The 21343-nt window shown below is 38.7% G+C and overlaps 1 protein-coding gene across 1 annotated transcript in view; it reads right to left on the bottom strand.

Moving 5' to 3' along the window:
- LOC144013741 (putative helicase mov-10-B.1) overlaps window positions 1-21343 on the bottom strand; it is a 24548-nt gene extending 3205 nt beyond the window's left edge. The window contains exons 1-17 of the mRNA XM_077512920.1: window positions 21161-21343; window positions 20974-21076; window positions 20510-20676; window positions 18490-18583; window positions 18229-18370; window positions 11157-11436; window positions 10513-10623; window positions 8303-8480; window positions 7740-7882; window positions 7486-7662; window positions 5723-5835; window positions 5443-5642; window positions 3229-3326; window positions 1324-1421; window positions 1104-1202; window positions 928-1027; window positions 734-851 (exon numbers count right to left, since the gene is read on the bottom strand). Of these exons, the coding sequence (XP_077369046.1) occupies window positions 734-851; window positions 928-1027; window positions 1104-1202; window positions 1324-1421; window positions 3229-3326; window positions 5443-5642; window positions 5723-5835; window positions 7486-7662; window positions 7740-7882; window positions 8303-8480; window positions 10513-10623; window positions 11157-11436; window positions 18229-18370; window positions 18490-18583; window positions 20510-20676; window positions 20974-21076; window positions 21161-21300 (2361 nt within the window). The 5' untranslated portion in view covers window positions 21301-21343. The remainder of the gene's footprint in view (window positions 1-733; window positions 852-927; window positions 1028-1103; window positions 1203-1323; window positions 1422-3228; window positions 3327-5442; window positions 5643-5722; window positions 5836-7485; window positions 7663-7739; window positions 7883-8302; window positions 8481-10512; window positions 10624-11156; window positions 11437-18228; window positions 18371-18489; window positions 18584-20509; window positions 20677-20973; window positions 21077-21160) is intronic.

Genomic DNA, 21343 nt, shown 5'->3' with positions numbered 1-21343 from the left:
TTTTTTTGTTTTTTGTTTTTAAATGCTAGAGCATACAGAAGGCTTTGATGCAGCCTCTCAACTCAACCAAGAACGGTTGCAGGAATGGTTGTTACTACACAAACGGCCAGCAGGTGGCAGCAGAGCAAAGGAGATCAACCAGGGCCATGTTGAAAAAAAGCTCAATTACATACTTATAATTTTGAATCGATTTGTGAAAACTGATGAAACTTAGCTCTCTTCTAATGCTAATTGCTGCAAAACGTAAACAGTTAGAAAGAGACTTTAATCTTTCTTTTGGTAGGTTCCATGCTTTTATAGCAATAGAACACAAAATTCTGTGGGCCTTGCAAAATCAGTCAAAATCCAGTAAAACAGCCGGGAGCGAACGAGATTGCGAAATGTGAAAATGGCTGGCAGTGAATGAGTTAATAAGCGGCATCGGGTCATGAGTATATCATATTTTTTACATTGATATTATCAGTATACAAGTGTGACCATGACTAAAATTTGTTACGTGAACAACTGATTTGCATGTCAAAGCAATTTCCCCATTCAAATGAATAGAAATGTCACCATGTAATCTTTGCAAAAGAAGACTATTATTTTAACTCCGTTTTTTTTTTTTAAGAAAATATCATTACGTTTTGGTGGTCACCCTCGTGGGCGTGTGCACTAATTTATCCCAGCATTTGTTTTTTTAAGACCCACTAAACTTTTGTTGGCCTGCCTTTAACGAACTAGTAAACATCACCTGTTTTTCAAGGTGCTCCCAATTGCAGAAGGAGTTGCATTTCATTTGATCAGCGCAGGCCTGGAGCTCGCCGTCATAGAAGAGGTCATTGGGAACCTTCAGAATGGCAGGATGGGACCTTGTAGGAGGACAAAATGTTTTACGTCCAGGAAAATCAAAAATGGTGCCTGATAGCATATCTATGTGAAGAACACCTGTAATTGCGCAGCAGTTTTGTGACAAAGAGGTCATTAAAGCCGCCGTCTTTCTGGTACACTGAGGAAATGGTCATCATTCTCTCCAAGAGGGAAACGCCTGAAATCGGTAGTGATAATGTAAGCGTGCGTTCCTTACACAAAGTAGCTCGTATGAGGACTCGACTTTGACTCACCCATGCCGTATCTAAGAGCAAAAGGAGATGCGACAATGGGTCCCAGCTGCTTGTGGTCTCCAGCCAAAACCAACTGACCAGACTCAGGATTGAGCAGCCCTTTAAGCCAAACACAGATTAAAAAAAAAAAAAAAAAAAAAAAAAAAAAAAACATACACACACATGTTCAATAACTACTTTAGATAACAATTTGGTCTCTCTTTTTTTTTTTTTTTTTTACCAGCCAGTGGGATGATACATTCAGTCTCTGTAGCATGCCCGGCCTCATCCACAAAAATATGAGTAAAATGACCCATGGGGAGGTTTCCTGTGACCAACCTGCAAGAGACCAGAGACAGAAGAATATAACTCGCCGACTTCACCATCGCTAATGCCATCTCTCATTTTCAAGAGTAACAAGATCATATTTTGTCTATAATTTACTCATTCACTCCCAGCCATTTTCACTGATTTTCGCTCCAAGCTGTTTTACTGGATTTTGCTAGGTCCACACAATATTCTGTTCTATTGCTATAAAAACATGGAACACACCAAAATAAAGATTAGGTTAAAGTATATTTATATCCGTTTCAAATTTGCAGCAATCAGCATTAGGATACAGCTAATTCTCATCATTATTCTCAAACACTGGCAAAAAGAACTTGTTGCAAATGGCCCTGGCTGATCTCATACTCTGCTGCCATCTGTTGGCCGTTTCATGCAATAACTACCGTTGCTTTAAACGACCTCTTAAAGTCAAAATCTGTATCAAAGCCTTCTGTATGCTCTAGTATTTATAAAAAAATAAAAATTAAAAAAATAAATAAAAAGGAGTGAAGAACAAAAGTATTAAAAAAGGTATTTATATGTTTTTAGTTTGAGTTAATGATAACTTAATTATTTTTCATGAACAATTAATACATTTAAAAACTATTTTTTTCACTTACTGTCAACTGAAGATGACATCACGTGCTGAAGAAATAGATAACGACCAATCATTCATGGCTCAGTTTGCTGACCAAACTCAGAGAACAGGTGAGCTGCGATTGGTCGTTAATCTTTTCTGAGCACAGGTGTCAACTTCAGTCAATAGCAAGTGGATAAATGGGTTTTAAAAAGGTGTTAATTATACAGTGTTGCCTCATTTATCATGGGTGTTACATTCTAAAAACTACCCGTGATAATGGAAATACGCATTTATTTAAAAAAAACAATACTTTTTTTTTTTTTTTTTTAATCCCGTTAATTATATATATGTTTTCGTTTATTACGGTATGTTTTTTCGTTTTGGTATGATTTTTTTTAACTTTGTTTTTTCATTCATCATCATCTTATCTTTTTTCATTTACATTCATTAAAAAGGCATGTTTGTTTTTTTAAATTTACTTTTTGGAGTATATATTTGTTTTCCATTTATTATATATTTTTTTCATTTTGGTATGATTTTTAGTTTATTATAAATGCTTTTTGATTCATTTGTTTGTTTTTTTGTCATTTACAGTAATTCTTTTCCTATTAAATGTATGTTTTTTTTGTTTTGTTTTTTAAATCATTATACAGCACAGTGTAGATGTTCTATCTCCGGAACGCAATGTCGTGGAGCGACGGGACAGACACCGTTGGAAAGGTCTCGTTGAGACAAATTCGCCGATGCCCTATGTCCCCGGTAGGCTGTAGGGCTCGAGAGATACTGCTGTGCAAAGACCAAAACAAAACAAACCAAAAAGCACGCTGTTTATAAAAACAAAACAAAAAACATAGGGTTCAAAAGATACGTCAAAAAAAAATTAAACAAACCAAAAAGCATGTTTTAAAAAAGATAAATAAATTAAACTATTTTAGCACAAGTCATTAAATGTTATTGGTGGTAAAAAGAGTTAAATGAGGCATTAACAGTAAGTTTTTAATTGATTGTACACAAACAGCTGATTCTTTATATTTTGTCTATTTTCACTTAATGTCTTTTCAAAATAGCTGGGAGGTGATTTTGAATACTTTTGTTTTGTAAACATTTTACATAAATACATTATCTTATCAGTTTCTGTAATGATGGCAACAGTGTACCCGTTAAAATGTCCAGTGCAGGCGTACATAAACAGAATACACATACGACATAATGCACAACAACAAACGGGTCTGACGTTACCTTCCGGCGGTGATCAGAGTCGTGACCAGGATTCGATAATCCATCAGTTTCTCTTTGGAAGGAAAAACGTAATTGTCGCCAACCAGGTTGGAGTACGGCTGTGAAGTCACCACAAAGAACGTGCAACACAAGCATCAATAAGACTGCAACAGAATTTACAAATTCACACAGAGGTCATACATGCAGAGCACATCACAGCAAACATTAGTACAGTGTTTATCTAATAACTTCTATGGTAAACACAAAACTATATTTAGCCCTCTAAAAAAATGATGGCTTCTTAACAATGCACAGCAAGATGAGGGGCCCACTGATTACGTCAGCTGCATGAGGTGTGTGATTTAACAGCCATTAACAGCCCTTCCAAAATGGCGACTACAGTACTGTAAAAGAATAGGCTGACTTGAGCATGCCCCTAGCAGCCGAGACATTCTCCAGAATTTTACGATCTGTAGACAGTCATCCCATTGTTTCAAAGGAAAATGGTGACTGTTTAGTCCAAAGTTGAATTCAAGGTCAAGAACAAAGCATATGTAATAGGAATGGAAAAAAAATGTCGGTTTGTTGTGATTATTGTTAATGTTTTATGTTATGTTTGTTTTGTTGTGTTTCTCTAGAGAACTTTGTGAGAACTAACCCCGGGTTTTCACCGGATGTGGTTGCGGTGCGGTTGCGGTGCGGTCCGGCGACGCAAGCAATTAGATTCCATTCATTGAATGGTGCAGTTTACACCGCTTGCGGGTGCGTTGCGTGTCGACTGCGTCTCAGCTGCGGCGTGCCGCAAGCCTTCCGCAAGGATAGACCTATTTTCTATTTTTGCCGGAAGCCGCAGCGGTAGGCCTCCGGCAAATGGCAAGCTAGCACAAAACACATCGAGCGGGACAGGAAGACCGAGGCAGTTTCAAAATAAATTTCCGGTTACCTTTCAGAATAAAACACCCGCCAGCTCCTATTTCGCAAGTTTTTCAGCAAAACGTGACGTGGGCGTCGCCGGGCCATGTGCTCATTCACGGTTTAGACACCAGCGAACATGGACGAGGAGAGGTTTATATTGGAGGTGGAAAACCACAAAATAATATATGACACGGCACATCCTTTTTATAAGGACTGTAATGTATTGTGAGTTTGATGTTCGCGATTGCTTGTTGTGCCCGTCTCGCTTGCCGTACTGAGCGGCAGCCGGACGCGGAAGACAGAAATAAAGAGTGGACCCGCACTGACCCGACTCTCGTTATTAATATACTTTACAAGGACAACAAAAAAAGGATGCTGCATGGAATCTCATAGCAGAAGAAGAAGAAAAGGTTAAATCAAAAGAAGTCTACCTCTCTTTCTGCTTCTCTGTTGAGCACAGACTTTTTTTATGTTTGTCGTTGTGAAATGCCACATGATCGCGCGCGCGCGGTCCCGCGAGACACGTTGGGAAGTGGGCGGCGACGGAGCTGCTGGACCGCAGCTGTGCGGAGCCGGTGTGGATTGACAAAAAAATTGACCCGTCCGGAGCACGCAGTCAAGACGCACCGCACCTCAACCGCAACCGGTGAAAACCCGGGGTAAGGCTGTTTGAAAGTGACTTGACTTTACGTTATTGGTCAAACAGTGCCTTCTAATGGTCAGGGAATGCTAGCAACACTGACTTGACTGTAAACCAATGGCGCCTCTAGTGTCCTCAAAGACATCAATGTGTTTAGTTATGTTAACGAGGTGTGCACGATATTTGAGAACCCAATGATGTCGAGATGGTTCGCCCCTAGGATAATCGAAATACAGGGAGATGTTTCTGTATGCATTCTATAGAAACAAATGCATTCCGTTGTTCCGAAGCGGGACTCCATTTGCAAATGGAGCATCTTATGTCTGTGTTTTTGTCAACCATTGTGTTCAGCTTGAATCTCGACCAGAACTTTGTCATTTTAATTTGATTCTGAGTACATCGTTTTTTTACAACCCGGCTTCGCAAATCTTGCCCCGGGTGGAAACATTAATGAACCAGTGGAACGTGGACCACTGGAAACCATTTTTTATATGACAGCCGAGAGGACAAATGGTTCTCTATCTCCAAAGGGTCAGCCTTCAGAAAACAGCAGCGCCGATCATGTCCCCGTCTCCCAAATTGTGGCTCGCAAAGACCCAGTGACGACTAGTAACTTCATAAAACGTACCACGGTACTTGGGGCATCAAAAGCGTGAAGCAAATTGTGCCTTGTTACTAACCTTAATGTCCTCTGGGACACACTGCGGATCACGACTGCTGGCGTACATGCGGTACACGTTGCTCTTATTCCCATGGCCCTGTAGAATCCTTGAGCACAGGAGATCTGTGGCACTGTTGGAGGGAGCGCAGACAAGAATGTGGCAGTCTTTGTGGAGTTTGTCAATCTGTTTGATGGCCTCCACCATCGTGTTGGTTTTGCCTGAAAGGATAAAGAGACACCCGAGCATGGACTCACTTAGACCAAGCACAAATCGCATAAGCAGCAACCATGATATTTACCTGTGCCGGGTGGACCGAAAACCAAGTACGGAGCAGGTTTGGAGGTGCCAGCTACAATATGGCAAACACCTTTGCTTTGCTCGGGGTTGGCCTCCAGCTGTCTGTTATAGAAACTACCACACACAAACACGAAGGAGAAAAAAAAAAATCAAGTCCAAGCTAATATTCTCTCTGCTTTGTCTGAACAATGAATCTTACTGCAGTAGAACATGCATATGGAAGTCTAAATGTCAGTACTCAAATTTAAGTCCTGTAACTTGGACTCAGTCTATACATGCTAGGAGTGTGATGATATATCGATATCGCGATAAATCGTGATACTTTGTCTCCCGATAAATTATCGATACGCCTACACAAGTATCACGATATTTGTCCTGAATATACAGCCACTGTAACGGTTCTATTGTTGACTACTTATTGAGCAATTCCTTGGTGGGCCGCTAGGGGGAGCACCTCATAAGAGTGGCAAGGAAATGGACGGAAGTCTTCAGGCGAAAAAGACTCATCAGCTTACCGGGACTTTTACTTGAGGAAGACATTTATCTGTCCAGCAACTGACTCACTTTTGCATGTGTTTTTATGAAAAATGTCTTTTTTTATCTTCGTTTTTAAAGTTTTAAAACATTTTATGTTTTGACTTGTTTCTGAATATGGATAATATTGACTTATTGGATTTAATATTGAAGTCATTTTATTTATTTACATTTGCAATGTTACACAAAAGGTGTCACAGTTTATAAAATGAAACAATTGACTATGAAACTGACATGTTGAATGACAATAGTGTTTAATAAGAAAGACACAAATTTGCTGTCAGAAATTGGTCTCTGTTAAGAAGACATTTGTATTGGTTTAAAAAAAAAAAAAAAATACACTAAAGTACTCACTGTAAAGAAGACACCAATTTTAATATTGTGTTTCAGTGATGGTACATAAAGAAACTATTTTCTCATTGAAAAAACATCAGTTTGTCGTGAGTAATCTTATCGTAGAGTACCTGACCGATATATCGATTATTGTGGTATCGTCATATCGTGAGATAATCTCAATAAAAAGAAAGGGCTCTAAGAGGCTGTCTTTAGAACGGTGCATGAACTGTATTGTAGCAGTTCTTTTCATTCTCCTTGCAAAGCTTTGAAAAGAAACTTGGTTGTCTTTTCTCCTTATTTGTGTGTTAATTATTACAAATGTCCATTGCAATATATTCATGTATTGTATATCTGTTTAGTGAACCTGACAAGCACCACCTGTAAGTAATTTTTAAGACACTATACGTGTAATGTAGATTTAATGGTGTATGTGTGAACTAAACAGTAGTTGGTGTTTGTTTACCTTAAATTAAGTGGTAATCGTTAGCGCTGATCGTAACTGTTAACCATTTAGCATTGGCCAATACCTTGTTAATCATGAATTTGGTGAAGCATCATCTGTAAAAGACTTTTTAAAGACCGTACTGCATTTGTAATGTAGATGTGATGTATGTGCGAGCTAAATGGTAGTTAGTGTTTGTTTACCTTAAATTAAGTGTAATGTTAGCACGCTAATGCTAATCACGATTGCTAAAGATTTACCATAGGTCAATTTTGTTAGTAATTAATAATGTATACATCTAGAGAAGATAAAATATGAGTACTTATATCCACTTAATTCAATTTATGTCCAACATTAGTGGATTAATCAATAGGTTAAGTGGATTTTTAAAAGATTTGATAGTTGCATGTGGACAAACTGTAAATTCTTTAAGCATTCATTGAGTGACTCACCTGAGTTTGGGGACATCAGCGACTTTCTTTGAAGCGAGGATGGCTGGCGGGAACAACACCTTTTCCAGGTTAAACTTCGTTGCAAAGTCGACAGCTCTGTGCTGCAGACGCAGAATCAGCCGATTGAGGGTGAACTCCACGTTGAACTTCATGCCATCAATAAAGATATTCAACAATCTGCAGGCACAAATCACAAGATCCTGTAACACTGACCTCGCTTCCGGGCTCAAGAGTCAAGTGAAGCCGACACTTACTTTGAACTGAAGCCCAGTTTGACAGAGTCCCGCTCTACTTTGTGAACATAACCACAATACTTGTGTTTTGTTTCCTCTTGAGGGTAAACCAGCAACCTATCTCCACGTAGCACAGACGGGCGGTTCTCAGACAAGCCAGGTACCTAAAAGGTGAATATAACACACACACACAAATCCTTCTGTCACTCACTGAACTTGTAAAGACACTGACGTGAATGCACATATTCCTTTCTCAACACATTACATATAAAGCCCGATCTATTAATGGGCCGCAAAGTATAATCGGCCGATTATTGGCCTTCAAACATCGACTAATTGGGTCACATGGCCGATTTATTTTCCCCTGAAAACGTTATGAAGAAAACCGAAGCTTCCGACACTGAAAGAACCCTGAATGCGGTAATAAGGTATCCCGCGGTGTCTAAAAATAGAAACAGTGTCACTTTAAATACTGCCATTAATATATATATATATATATATATATATATACACATTATTTGAGAGAAAATAAAACTTTTTGCTTAAAACTATTTAAAAAAAAACAAAAAACTAATAAAGTTAACCTTCAGAATGAGTAGCTTCCAGTTGCTTGGATCTCTTTCCATGCAAGCGTACTCCATGTCACTGTTGGGTATGAAGTATCGCCTGATGTCCACTTGCATCTGATGCTCCTCCAAATACAACAACTCATGGAACTTCTGAGAGTAGTTCTGAAAGCTCAAAGGACTGTCCAGCACCTGACTTAAAAATGAAATGAAATGATATGATATGATATATTAGTGTAGAACTTAAGCTAGGATGCTATGCGATGGATAGCAAGTATACATACATACAAATGCTAGTTTTTGTGATAAAAACAAAACAAAACAAAACAGAAAAAAAGCAAAATTTCAATTTCTCTATCAATTGTGACCTATATCTCTCACTTGATTTAATAAAAAGTTATGGGAACAATTAAAAAACAATTGAAATCATGTGTTTGCACAAGTGTACACACCCTCTGTGGATGAGACTGTATTGATATTATCCAACAGTGCACGACTGCCACCATTTAAAATTGCCTCCGGTTAAATAAAGTTCTGATAGTCTAGTAGGCTTCTGTTAGTCAGGGCAGTCACAGGCTTTACTGATCAATGAACATTCCATTGCGGGAAGGAATGCAGTTTCAGGTTGTAAAACAAAGTGGGGGTCTGAGTGTCTGTTTTTGGGCTGAGTGTGTTTGAATTCAGTAGCAGACGTTTACGAGGTTGACGAGTCATTTGTGGGCGGCACGGTAGTCGAGTGGTTAGCACGTCCGCTTCCCAGTTCTGAGGTCTCCGGTTCGAGTCCAGGCTCGGACCTTCCTGGGTGGAGTTTGCATGTTCTCCCCGTGCCCGCGTGGGTCTTCTCCGGGTACTCCGGTCTCCTCCCACATTCCAAAGACATGCATGGCAGGTTAATTGGGCGCTCCGAATTGTCCCTAGGTGTGCGTGTGCGTGTGGATGGTTGTTCGTCTCCGTGTGCCCTGCGATTGGTTGGCAACCAGTCCAGGGTGTCCCCCGCCTACTGCCCAGAGCCAGCTGAGATAGGCGCCAGCAGCCCCCGCGACCCTTGTGAGGAATAAGCGGTCAAGAAAATGGATGGATGGACGAGTCATTTGTGCCCCAGTCACACAGAATGTGATGATGATATCACCAGTGGAAATGCAAGTACACAAAATAAACAAATGAGACAATCTCTAGTCTTGCTGGACCTGAACCAGCAGTTAAATACGGTGTTGGGGCACTTTTGACATACAATCATTTTCTTAATTCTTAAAGGGATAGTTCGGATTTTTTGACATGAATCTGTATTTCAACCTCACCTCCAATGTGTACGATCATCACTGACTTACCCCTGACAGCGTTCTGTGACACGAGTTCTGGTCCGGTGTTGGACGAGAGGAAAATAGTCCAGCAAGTTGGCTGGGGTCACCGAAATAAAGCGTTTTTCTTCTAAAAACAATTTGTGTTCAAAAGAGTGATACATTTGCATCACAATACTCTTTTCTGGAAAAAGTCAGACGCCATTACCGTCAGGCACTATGTTTCTGTTCGTATCACTGCGCGTCGCCCTGTAGACAGCTAATCGACGCGCTGCAGACAGCTGAACCTTCCGCCTTCAAAAAGACAACTTGTAGATTAGTGCGCGTCTATCAGCTGCATGCGGGGCATCGCGCAGTGATATGAACGAACAGAAAAGTAGTGCCTGGCGGTAATGGCGTCTGACTTTTTTTCAGAAAAGGAGTTTAATGATGCAAATGTATCACTCTTTTGAACACAAATTGTTTTTATAAGAAAAACGCTTTATTTCGGCGACCCCAGCCAGCTTGCTGGACTATTTTCCTCTCGTCCAACACCGGACCGGAACGCGTGTCACAGAACACTGGGGTAAGTCAGTGCTGATTGCACGCATGGAGGTGAGCATGAAATAGAGATTCATGTCAAAAAATCCAAACTATAGCACCATATTCTAACAACAACAAAATAAAAATAAAAAGCAGGATTCTATTTGGCATTAATCAGAGGGATTTAAATGGGGACATATGTGTGTTGACTCAAAACAATTTGAATGTGATTGGTTAATTCTGAACACAGATACAGTATGAGTATGTACACCTATAAGGTGTTGCAGGTTATGAGTGACAATAGTGGAAAAAGTTTTGAAGGAATTTTTCTTGGTCTTGTTTATGTCACATGAACAGTGGAGTGTATTTTTCCATGCACTGTATGTTATTATCAAGCATTCAACAAACCTTTCATCAACGGGAGGGTCCTTTTTCAGGTCGTTGATGCGCTCATGTAAATACTTTGGCAGCTGGTAAGAATACAGCTTGGTCTCATTTTTCAGCTCCATCACTGACAGCCTGAGACAAGGGAAGCGCATTACAATGAGACGATATCACCAAATGTATAAGTTGACCTGGACAACTTCAGGATCATTATCAGGCATCTGCAGAGCTTGCTAATGAGCTGATCATTTGAATCAGGTGTGCTGGAGGAGGGAAACATCTAAAATATGCAAAATAGAGGCCCTCAAGGACCGAATCTGGTGACGCCTGGAATAGTTTTATAGTAATCAAAAGGGAATTTTAGAATGAAATGATTTAGTTGTGTGGTAAGCAGATAAAACCATACCATAATTATCCCATCAAGTAATGCTTACTATTCTAAACATGGACATGTAAATTGGCGACTGATTATGAATAAGGAATAGTGGTACAAAAAATAGAAGTAGAGAAATTTATTATACTGAACAATGGGGGAAATATAAATAATATTGTAAATAAAATGTGGTCTCAGTATAAGTTCCCTATAACAGACCAAGTTTGTAGATTTAAAAGTTAATTCGTGAAAATGTCCATATTCTTTATAAATTTTTCCCAGGTTGTGAACTTACCCATCAGGGGGCACTCCATCCACAACTTGGTAGGCTGGCTTGTTGTCTTCTGCAACAGCATTTGCGTTTGAGCGTTTCGATGGGTCAACAGGACGGGAGCGCTTGAAAGGGGCAATAGGTTTCAGCTCCGTTCCCAGCGCATTCAAATAATGAACTTGTATATCGCGCACTATATAGAATAAGGCATTGGAGGATTTTTTCTGGAATTCAAAGGCCAACGTCACTGGATAGTTCCCAGCGTACTCAAGATGGTAGTGAACCTGGACTGCATAGCTATCACCTGAAACAAAATGACACAGTCATACGTGGTTATGGGGGATATAATTGCATGTCCAAGTGTAAAAATGTAATCACGGTGCAATTCCAGGCTGACCTAATCTAGCCGTTTTTTTTTTCTTTTTAAAGGTGCTGTCTGCCGGATTCACTCAGGAAAATGCACTTTTTAAATACAGGATGTACACACTAACTTTCTCTCAGTCTACACATCTGTGTTTTTGTTAACCTTTTGTGGTAATTTCGTCCTAAACCCCCACCTCCCTAGCCTGTATTTTGCCATTTTGTGTTTGTTGTGTAAACAGCGGGACGTTTCAGTGGCAAGACAGTGTTTACAACCCTCCAGCCAATCGCAGAGCGGGGGATGGCGTGTCACAAACGGGGCCGGGCGAACGTGTCAGCTGCGTGACGACACTCCCGCGGCAATTTGAAAGCATGCACGGATTTTTATTTTATTTTTTTCCTCTTCACTCACTCATTCACACACGTAAGCTTCTGTGAGTAAGTGACTGAAAAAAAAAAAAATCCGTGCGTGCTTTCAAATTGCCGCGGGAGTGACGTCACGCAGCCGACACGTTCGCCCGGCCCCGTTTGCGACCCCCCCGCGCTCTGCGATTGGCTGGAGGGTTGTAAACACTGTCTTGCCACTGAAACGTCCCGCTGTTTACAAAACAAACACAAAAAGGCAAAATACAGGCTGGGGAGGTGGGGGTTAAGGACGAAATTACCACAAAAGATTAACAAAAACACAGATGTGTAGACTGAGAGAAAGTTAAAATGTGTACATCCTGTATTTAAAAAGTGCATTTTCCTGAGTGAATCCGGCAGACAGCCCCTTTAAATAGATCCGAATGCCTATCATGGGTTTCTTGAAACCACGCAGTGCACAATGTCACAGGGCATTTTTTTCCCCCCTCCCCTCACATGTGCCGATGTCTCAGATTGTCGCAGAGTAGCGAGTACACATTCAGTACAACTGCAACACTTGTACTACTACATGACCATAATGAGACAATCAAACAGTTTGATTACTGTAAGAAATTTGCAGTATGGTAAACTCAAAAGTTGTAAAAGCGGACTCAGAAAAAATATTTTCCAAATAAAAAAAAAGGACAGAATAGCAACCTGCTGTGTTTTATTTGTTACCAGACTTTAAGCAGCACTTCTAAACCAAAGACATCACCTTTGACCAGACAGACATACAATGCGGCTAGGTCAGTGAATGAGGAGGTCCTCATCCCGGAGGCAGCAGCAGACATGTTGGTTGCTAAAATGTGGTTATTAAACACAAATAACTCATGACGTCTTGAAGGATCTGGTGCAGATCAAAAACAAAATAGCCAGACAAAAAAACAAAAAAAGTCAAGGCTGGAGCCAAAGAGATGAGCTGGTCGCAAATGGGTTATTCTACAAACAAACAAACCCTGAGAGTTCCGGAAAAGATTCTATATTAGGGCTGGGCAATATAGCAACAAAATATCTATATCGCGATATTGGCCCATGCAAAAAGTGTCATATGAAATTGAAGGATTTTATCTGAATTTGAACAGCCAGATGCAATCTTAGATGCGAATCACCATCCAATAATTGAACAATATCTCAGGTAATTATTATAGAGATAGACCGATAATCGGCCGGGCCGATAATCGGGGCCGATATTTGACATATTGGTACATATCGGTATCGGCCTGTTTTATTAATCTGACGGCCGATATAAGCGATCCATTTAAAACTCCGTATTTTCGCTTCGAATGCAGGCCAGAGCGTCTCTGTCTGTTATAGAGTCCAACTCCAGTAACGTAACGCCCATAGCAGCATTTGATTGGTTAGCCGTGCAAGAGCCAGAACCAATCAGTAGTGTATGCCGTGTATCACAGTAGACGGTCACACACCCATGGACACAACGCGAGACACACATGCCTCGAAGGTAAGTTAAAAGAGAAGAGACTCCGCCGAACTTTTCACCATGATAAGCTAAACACATTGAATTATGTTGTGTATGAAATGGATTATATGAATGGAGCTGCATTGCCTTGCATTGAATCCCCGCTAGCTAACAGTGGTGTGTTCAGCTTAGCATGTAGGCTAACACCCAGTAGCTAATTCGCTACTTGAACTACTCGGGGAGGGAATCACACACATTTTCACTTAAGTAAACAATGTTTGTTAGAAAGGTTCCAAATATTAACAGTTGTCATTATTATATTGTCTAGTTCCATGTTAAGAGTAGAGTAACGTCATTATATTTACCTCTAGTGACGCACACATTGCATTCTGGGTCACGTCCACTACTTGTTGCATAGCTGTTATTGTGCAGTTAGATGCCACAGTGACACTAAATAGCGTTTAGTTACTTTATATTGTGTTTATTTGTCGCACTGGTTTGCCATTGTGTGCCTTAAGCTTCGCCGTCGATTTGATTGACAGCTCGTTGTGCACCTCGTTAAAGTCCGCTCCGTAATTAATTAAGTGTCTCAAACACCGTTTAACTACACGAACGTGTTCTCTTCCGTATGTTTGGCATTAGTAGAGAAGTGCACTAAAGTATAGTGTGCTTATTTTCTCGTTTTGTCTCTCTTTTCACGTCATGCCTGCCGTCAGTTGGGACATTATGCTCTCAATGGGCGCCGCCATTATGTAACATCTATGGCCGTAGTCGGCTGCAATTAATGTTCAGTGATGTAATTTCGTTACGTGCATCATACTTTGAATAATGAGCTCATGTTTGGTGTGTTGTATAACTTTCTCGTGTGTTAGTAACTATTCATGTGGACAGCTAAGATAGTGCTTGTTAATGTGAATTAGCAATGTTGCAGCCCAGTTATTATTTAGACAAGTAAATCTGTGCCATTAAGTGATACAGTACAGTAGTGAGAGAATAGTGTGCCCATATACACACGTGTCTGTAAGTGTAAAACACATTAAACAGCAGAAACTGGCAGCGGTCCACCGCAACAATGTCTGTTTAACCAAGTTATTCTTACTATTATTATAACCAAGTTATTTTACTCTACCTTTTTCTGCGTCGATTGGGACATCCGAAGTGGCAGTAAACTACAAGATGAAGTGTGTTGTATCCTGAAGCTGTCTTTTGACAGTTATCTTGTAGAGAGGAGTAGCATGATATTGCTGTTCTAGATTTAAGATCCTAAGCTTATCAATACTGTCTATATGGTAACAATAACAATAATCATAATAAGGTCTACAAGAACTGTATGGTGTTCAGGGATGAATAGTTTTTCTCATGGAATTATTATTTTTTTTTTTTTTTGCTGTAGTAATAAGTAATGCCACAGCTGATGCACATTTTGAATGACAGGGTTCCTCCTATTACTTCAAAATATAAAAATACAACATTTATAGAATAAAACTACAAGTATCCCAAATGCTATAAAAGGTAATGTCACGTTGGCCCCCACATTTAACTCCCCCCGCCACCAACGTCTTATTGCAGATGGAAGGATGTAAAATGAAAAGTGCAGTGTGAGAATCCATTGTAAAGAAAGGTTAGGGTTTGGATATTCAACAATTTGGTGCCAACATTTTAACTTTTACTGCAAATGAATATCGGCTTCAAATATCGGTTATCTGCCTCCTTGACTACCGATAATCGGTATCGGCCCTAAAAAAAGCATATCGGTCCATCTCTAGTAATTAACTAAGAATACATTTAGCTTTCTCATTTTGTCACATGAAACAAATGGTATTTCATTCAAGAGATAATGTTATTCCTTAAGGTAAATGTTAAACATCACAATAATATCAATATTGCAATATTCAACAACTATACTGCATATTTTTCAAATATTGTGCAGCCCTATTCTGAATAAAAGTGATTAGAACACAGGATTTTATACTACGGAAGAGAATTCGGGCCAGAGAAGGAGAAAGATTTAAAAAAAAATAAAAATAAAAAAAAAGTTGGCAGGATTCTCACTTTATTCTCAGAATTGTGACAGTAAAGTCAGAATTCTGAGATTAAAGTGAGAATCCTGCCAACCCTTTTTTATCCCCTCTTCACTGGCCCTAATCATCTTCCGTATTTTACAGTATTCTGGGAAAGTCCCATTCCGCGGATTGGTCAATAAATGTGATGCGCTCATTTTCCTGCAAAAAAAAGCTGACCTCCAACGCTGTCTCTATTTCAGCTTCTCTGTGTTACAAAGGTGTCAAATTTCTTCCAATGAGCTCACGGTCAGGTCCATATTTGTTGTTGTTGTTTTTCATCGGTTTCATAACCTCCTGAAAATGTGTGTGTATGTGAACTGGAGTTTAGGAACTTTCCTGCATCTACAGGCGCCACTTCCTAAATGCCAATCTTGCTTACGATCTAAGTGTGTGCGTGTGGGTTTTGTTAACTTTCATGCCTCAGTTGTGGCTTGCTGTTTACAGCCAATGAGCAGCGGCCCTTCATTTGAAACACAGAACAACTTTAGGAAGACTTCTGGAGTTCAACTAAAGTTCACTCAGCTACATTGGAATCTACTCTCTGCATGACTGTTTTTAAAAATCCCAGCCCAGGACATTACATACACACAAAAATAATAAAATAAAGAAAATAGACACTACAACGTACTCAGTTACTTGGAAGGCATTCAAATACAATTTATAGTGCAATGTAGGCCTGACATTTTGTGCTAGTTTAGGATATTTGAGAAGTTTCTGGCTGCAGACGCCCCTCCTCCATTCACAGGCCCCTCCTCCCCACAACCCTGCAGAACTCAAAGCTCCATCCTCAGCCCGGAAATGCCGTCATTTATTGCACGCTTGCACTTGAAATAGTTAAGAGACGCTCCATTTGAACACATGCTGAAGAAAACGGTATGCGAATACTCTGAAAACAAGTTTAAAAGACTGTCCTAATGTATTCTTGTTCATCTTAATGTGACTTTAATGTTGTACAACTTGTTTATCTTCAAGAGTAAACTTGAAACCGGGAAAGTTAACTTGAGCATCAAAAACAAAAGATGCTAGAGCTGTTTTTTTTCCCCCCCAATAGGGGTGTGAATTGCCTAGTACCTGACGATTCGATTCGTATCACGATTCACAGGTCACGATTCGATTCGATACCGATTAATCCCGATACGAATTTATAAGTCGATTGTTGCGATTTTTTTTCATTCAAATTTAGAAAATACTAATCAGTAAGCTTGTAGAGTGTAAGATTTATATGAAAATGTATTATTTATTTATCTGAAATTTCAGTCTTATAGAGGTTGTAATCTGTTTCATGTTTGAACAGCATTAAAATAAAATATTAAGGCTTAATGTTCCGTTCATATAACATTCTTCCATGCTCAAGGTGTGAATCCTAAAAAAAAAAAAAAAAAAAAAAAAAAAAAAAAAAAAAAAAAAAAAAAAAAAAAAAAAAAATAGATTCTGCCCTTATTGAATCGATTCGAGAATCGCGCGATGTAGTATCGCGATATATCGCCGAATCGATTTTTTTTAACACCCCTACCCCCCAAGTTATGTTTTATTGACTATAAAACATAACACAATAATATAACAGAGGAGAAGATTTTGTTTTTTTTGTTAGCATGTTGATTTTTTTTTTTTTTTGGCTTAGTTGGTAATTGGAAAAGTTATGTCCTTTTATTGAGGGTGTTTGGCAAAAACGCTCACTAATAAGACCTGTTACTGTAATAAAATCATCATCGAGAAGTGTCAGAGCTACATGGTTAGATTGTTTATCCAAAATTTCATCTGTATAGAGTAGACATTGTCCTAACTTTTTTTGTGCCTTACGTAGATGCAACTGTGTTCTTGCCGTTTAAAATGAAACAACTTCATATTCACTTTGAGCGCACAGTGCTGAATTCAAACACCTTCCTTTGTCATTTTTTAGGAAATTTAAAAATAGCCTCCTTATATCAAATTTTAAACTACTAAATTCAGATTTTTTTCAACTATGTTGTGATTTCCAAATTTTTGAACAACTTCAATGGCAATGAGAAGACATAATTGATTGTTTATTATTCTTAAACTATATATATTCATTTTATTGATATTAACTCTTTTACTGCCAGACGTTATCAAAGAAAAACTTTGATATGACAGAGGCTTTGATCATTGACGAACAAAGATACAATGCTTCCATCTGCTGGCCATAGTTTAGAGTGTTTTAGATTCCACAACCCATTGACCATGCAGCGCTGCACTTAGACGTTGCACTGAGAATTATTATTATTATTTTTTTAAATTGACGTTATTTAACGTTCATGGCTATATACGTCGTGATTTTACTGATCGTTACTAAACGTTTTTGGCGGTCAAAGAGTTAAGAGTTGTTCTGGGAAATAATTATTTAGCACGCGTAGGATAACATGTTTATAGTGGATTTCCGCATTTTCAACAATGAGCCTTTCACTTCTTGTACACGAAGCTAGAACGGTGTGACCTTGACAGATAAGTCTACTTAACACAGAAATACTTTGTTTTTAAAACTGCTCTGTTCCCGTCTTGAACTGACCAACCTAGTCAGGCTGCATAAGAATCTTTCCATGTGTACTCTCTCACAGACCACCTCTTGTAGACTGCGCTGTAAGATTTGTGTACATTTGAAGCTTCAAATATAAAATGGCAAAAGACATTTTATTTTCAAGACTGATTTAATGATCTAGCCTAACTACCGATATTGAAAATTTCACAACAGAGTAAATTTGACAAAGAGAAGACATTAAGACCAAAACATAATTCTCTGCGTTAAACGTCATGGCAGAATTGGATTCACAAAATTCACTGTGCCCTAAATGTTAAACATGGTAATATATTAAAAAAAGAAAAGCTTCTTTCTTACCTGGTTTGAGTGAAAGTGGATTTTTACGGGTCACCTTGTGATCATCTTTCAGAGTGAAACAGCTCAGCTTGTGCAATGCAGTGTAGTAGGTAAAATGCACAGTTTGAGTTCCAGTGTTTTCCACTTTTAGATTCACAACAAACTGTAAAAAAAATTAAAAAAAATAAAAAATGAACAGGAGCAAAAACACATTTGAAAGTATGTTATTTTCTTTTGCTACAGATATTTATGCAAATGAATGGGAAAAAAAAAAGAAAATACCATATGTGTTTCCAACTCCAAGGAAAGTAATCCATCAATGAACTCATGGTCTGACGTGATGATAATGCCATTTTTATCAGAAATGAATTGAGACCTTTGAGATGAGAAATAAAAAGATACAGTACTGCTCTGCTATATTGCATCATAGGGCAAAAAGTGGGAGGAATCGTAACTTCTATTCTCATCCTCAGCCAATTTATCCTCCTAAAATTGAATTGATTTCGGACAAATTGACACTCACTGGAGCACAAATATAAACCAAGGCCAAACAATATTAATTTGGGTCAGCACAGAATAGAGAATAAAGACAACTGTGACTGAGCAATGGAGTCTTTCCGCCTGAATGTCCATTTGTTTTTTGACTTGAAGCCTTTAGCAAGTGTCATTTTCCGTACATCAAAAATCATCATAAGCATTAGGGGTGTTAAAAAAAAAAAAAAAATCGATTCGGCGATATATCGCGATACTACATCGCGCGATTCCCGAATCGATTCAATAATCGGCAGAATCGTTTTTTTTTTTTTTTTTTTTTTTGTTTTTTTTTAGGATTCACACCTTGAGCATGGAAGAATGTTATATGAACGGAACATTAAGCCTTAATATTTTATTTTAATGCTGTTCAAACATGAAACAGATTACAACCTCTATAAGACTGAAATTTCAGATAAATAAATAATACATTTTCATATAAATCTTACACTCTACAAGCTTAGTGATTAGTATTTTCTAAATTTGAATGAAAAAAAATCGCAACAATCGACTTATAAATTCGTATTGGGATTAATCGGTATCGAATCGAATCGTGACCTGTGAATCGTGATACGAATCGAATCGTCAGGTACTAGGCAATTCACACCCCTATTAAGCATCTCACTCGATTACCTGTTTCTACTTAGACAATCTGCTTTACATTTATTACTTATCAAGACGCACACGTTGAAAACAAAATAATGCACTTCTTTCCACTATAGCTGAACTACAATCGCACAATAAAATCACTCAGCTCTTGTCTCCACAGAAACATCATGGAAAAAAACATTTGCAATGAATTTCACAAAATCTGCCAGTAATTTTAATCTTCAAAATCATCTCAAGAGCTTGAATAAAAATGCAACTAAAAGCTCTGCTAACCATTTTCAAAGCAAAGTATTGCGTAAACGGGCAGTGGAAACTAGGAGTGGACCAAACGGGTAAACCACGATTCGATACCGTTACGATATTTGACTCACGACATCTACGATTTTTGATGTATTGACAAAAAAAATTAGCAACATATCACGATATTGGACCGAAAAAGCCAAACAAATGCCCATAAAAAGGAAAATGTCTAATTATGCATTTATTTAATGCCAAAACTTGTACAATGTACAAAGTTCTGCATTGTACCTCACTGCCTCTTAGTCTTTTAACTGTAAACATTGTAAAATGAGACAAATTAAAGCGCATAAACATTTATAACATAACACTGCACAACTGGACACATGACATCGATATCTACCGTCAGTGTATCGATCATTTATTGCAACAGAGAGCGCAACAATATATTGCGATAGATTTGTTTTCCCCAACCCTAGTGGAAACGCTATGATCACACCACAGCACGAGTATTGCTTGAGTACATGACTTGTCCGACTTCCTACATTTTGGCAGTCAAAGGCTAAAAAGTCAAATCTTTCCCTCATCGTCGATGTGACAAGATGAGAAAACACCATAATCTTGATGAATCTTCATTTCAAAGGATGTCAGTGGTTAGGTAGATGCGGAAATATAAATTAAGAACAAGTTACATTATGGTTCACTATATGAACCTACTTCATTGAGACAATTAATTTGTTTAACCTATACTATCTTGAGAATTAGCACTTGAGCTGAAATGCTAGATCTGGTTTGTCCAATGTTTTTGTGATGTGACGTCCATGGAATGTGCTTATTGAGGCAACATGGAAAACATTCTCACACCTTATAGCAAGCATATATTTCAGAGCACACTTCAAATACATTTCTTGTTGGGTCCTTTTACCTTTCATTCTTGAGCTTTTCTGTAAGACTCCTGGCAATTTTCTTATTTTCTTCTACTGCAGAAAGCGGCGGTCGACCTGGAGATGGATGTGCTTCGACAACATTCAGGACCATCGCTGGTTTGGGTCTCCTAGGTATGTACCACTGGTCCACTAATAGCTCTGTGACCTATGCACAGCATCATTGTTGTTTTAGTACAGGCAATGAAGGAATGTCACGTGATCGCTACTCAACACAGTTTTCTGTATTGCTGTTAAGGCTCATTGGGAATTATTTGACTATTTTATACTTTCACAAATTTGAAACTTTCCTGAAACTTGCCTTTACTAAATCATACACCTTTGCCATCAAATCAAATTTTATAGACGAAATCGTGACAATATTTATAACTAATATTTACATAAAAATACTTGTCAAATTAGAAAAACACAAAAACTATTAAGGTAAGATTGTGCATATCCGTACCGCAGACCTGACGCGAACTTTATCTCTGCCCACGTTTATTTTTTTCGATAGTTTCAGGGCGTAGAGGACCGAACTGAAGTTTGGCACGGTGATCTCTTGATTTCTGAAAATTAAAAGACGAAAAATAGGCAGTTAAATAACACTTACACGAGTACTATAAATAAGACACAGCGGCCGTTACACTTACCTTGCTTTGAACTCGGTGTTGTAAATGTCTTTCAGTTCGGATCGAGCCCTAATGGTTCCTCGATCGGTTTCCCCTAGAAACACAAAAAACTCAAGCCCAGCTTTATAGCTTGATTTCTTCTTGGCCGGCATGCTGTTCATTCGAAGCTTCTCGCTCGCTTAAATGCGGAAGTGTGAATCAACG

Source organism: Festucalex cinctus, chromosome 2 (assembly GCF_051991245.1).
Source record: "Festucalex cinctus isolate MCC-2025b chromosome 2, RoL_Fcin_1.0, whole genome shotgun sequence".
Lineage (NCBI taxonomy): Eukaryota > Metazoa > Chordata > Actinopteri > Syngnathiformes > Syngnathidae > Festucalex > Festucalex cinctus.
The sequence above is the reverse complement of the archived record's forward strand: the minus strand, read 5'-3'. Positions and strand labels throughout refer to the sequence as shown.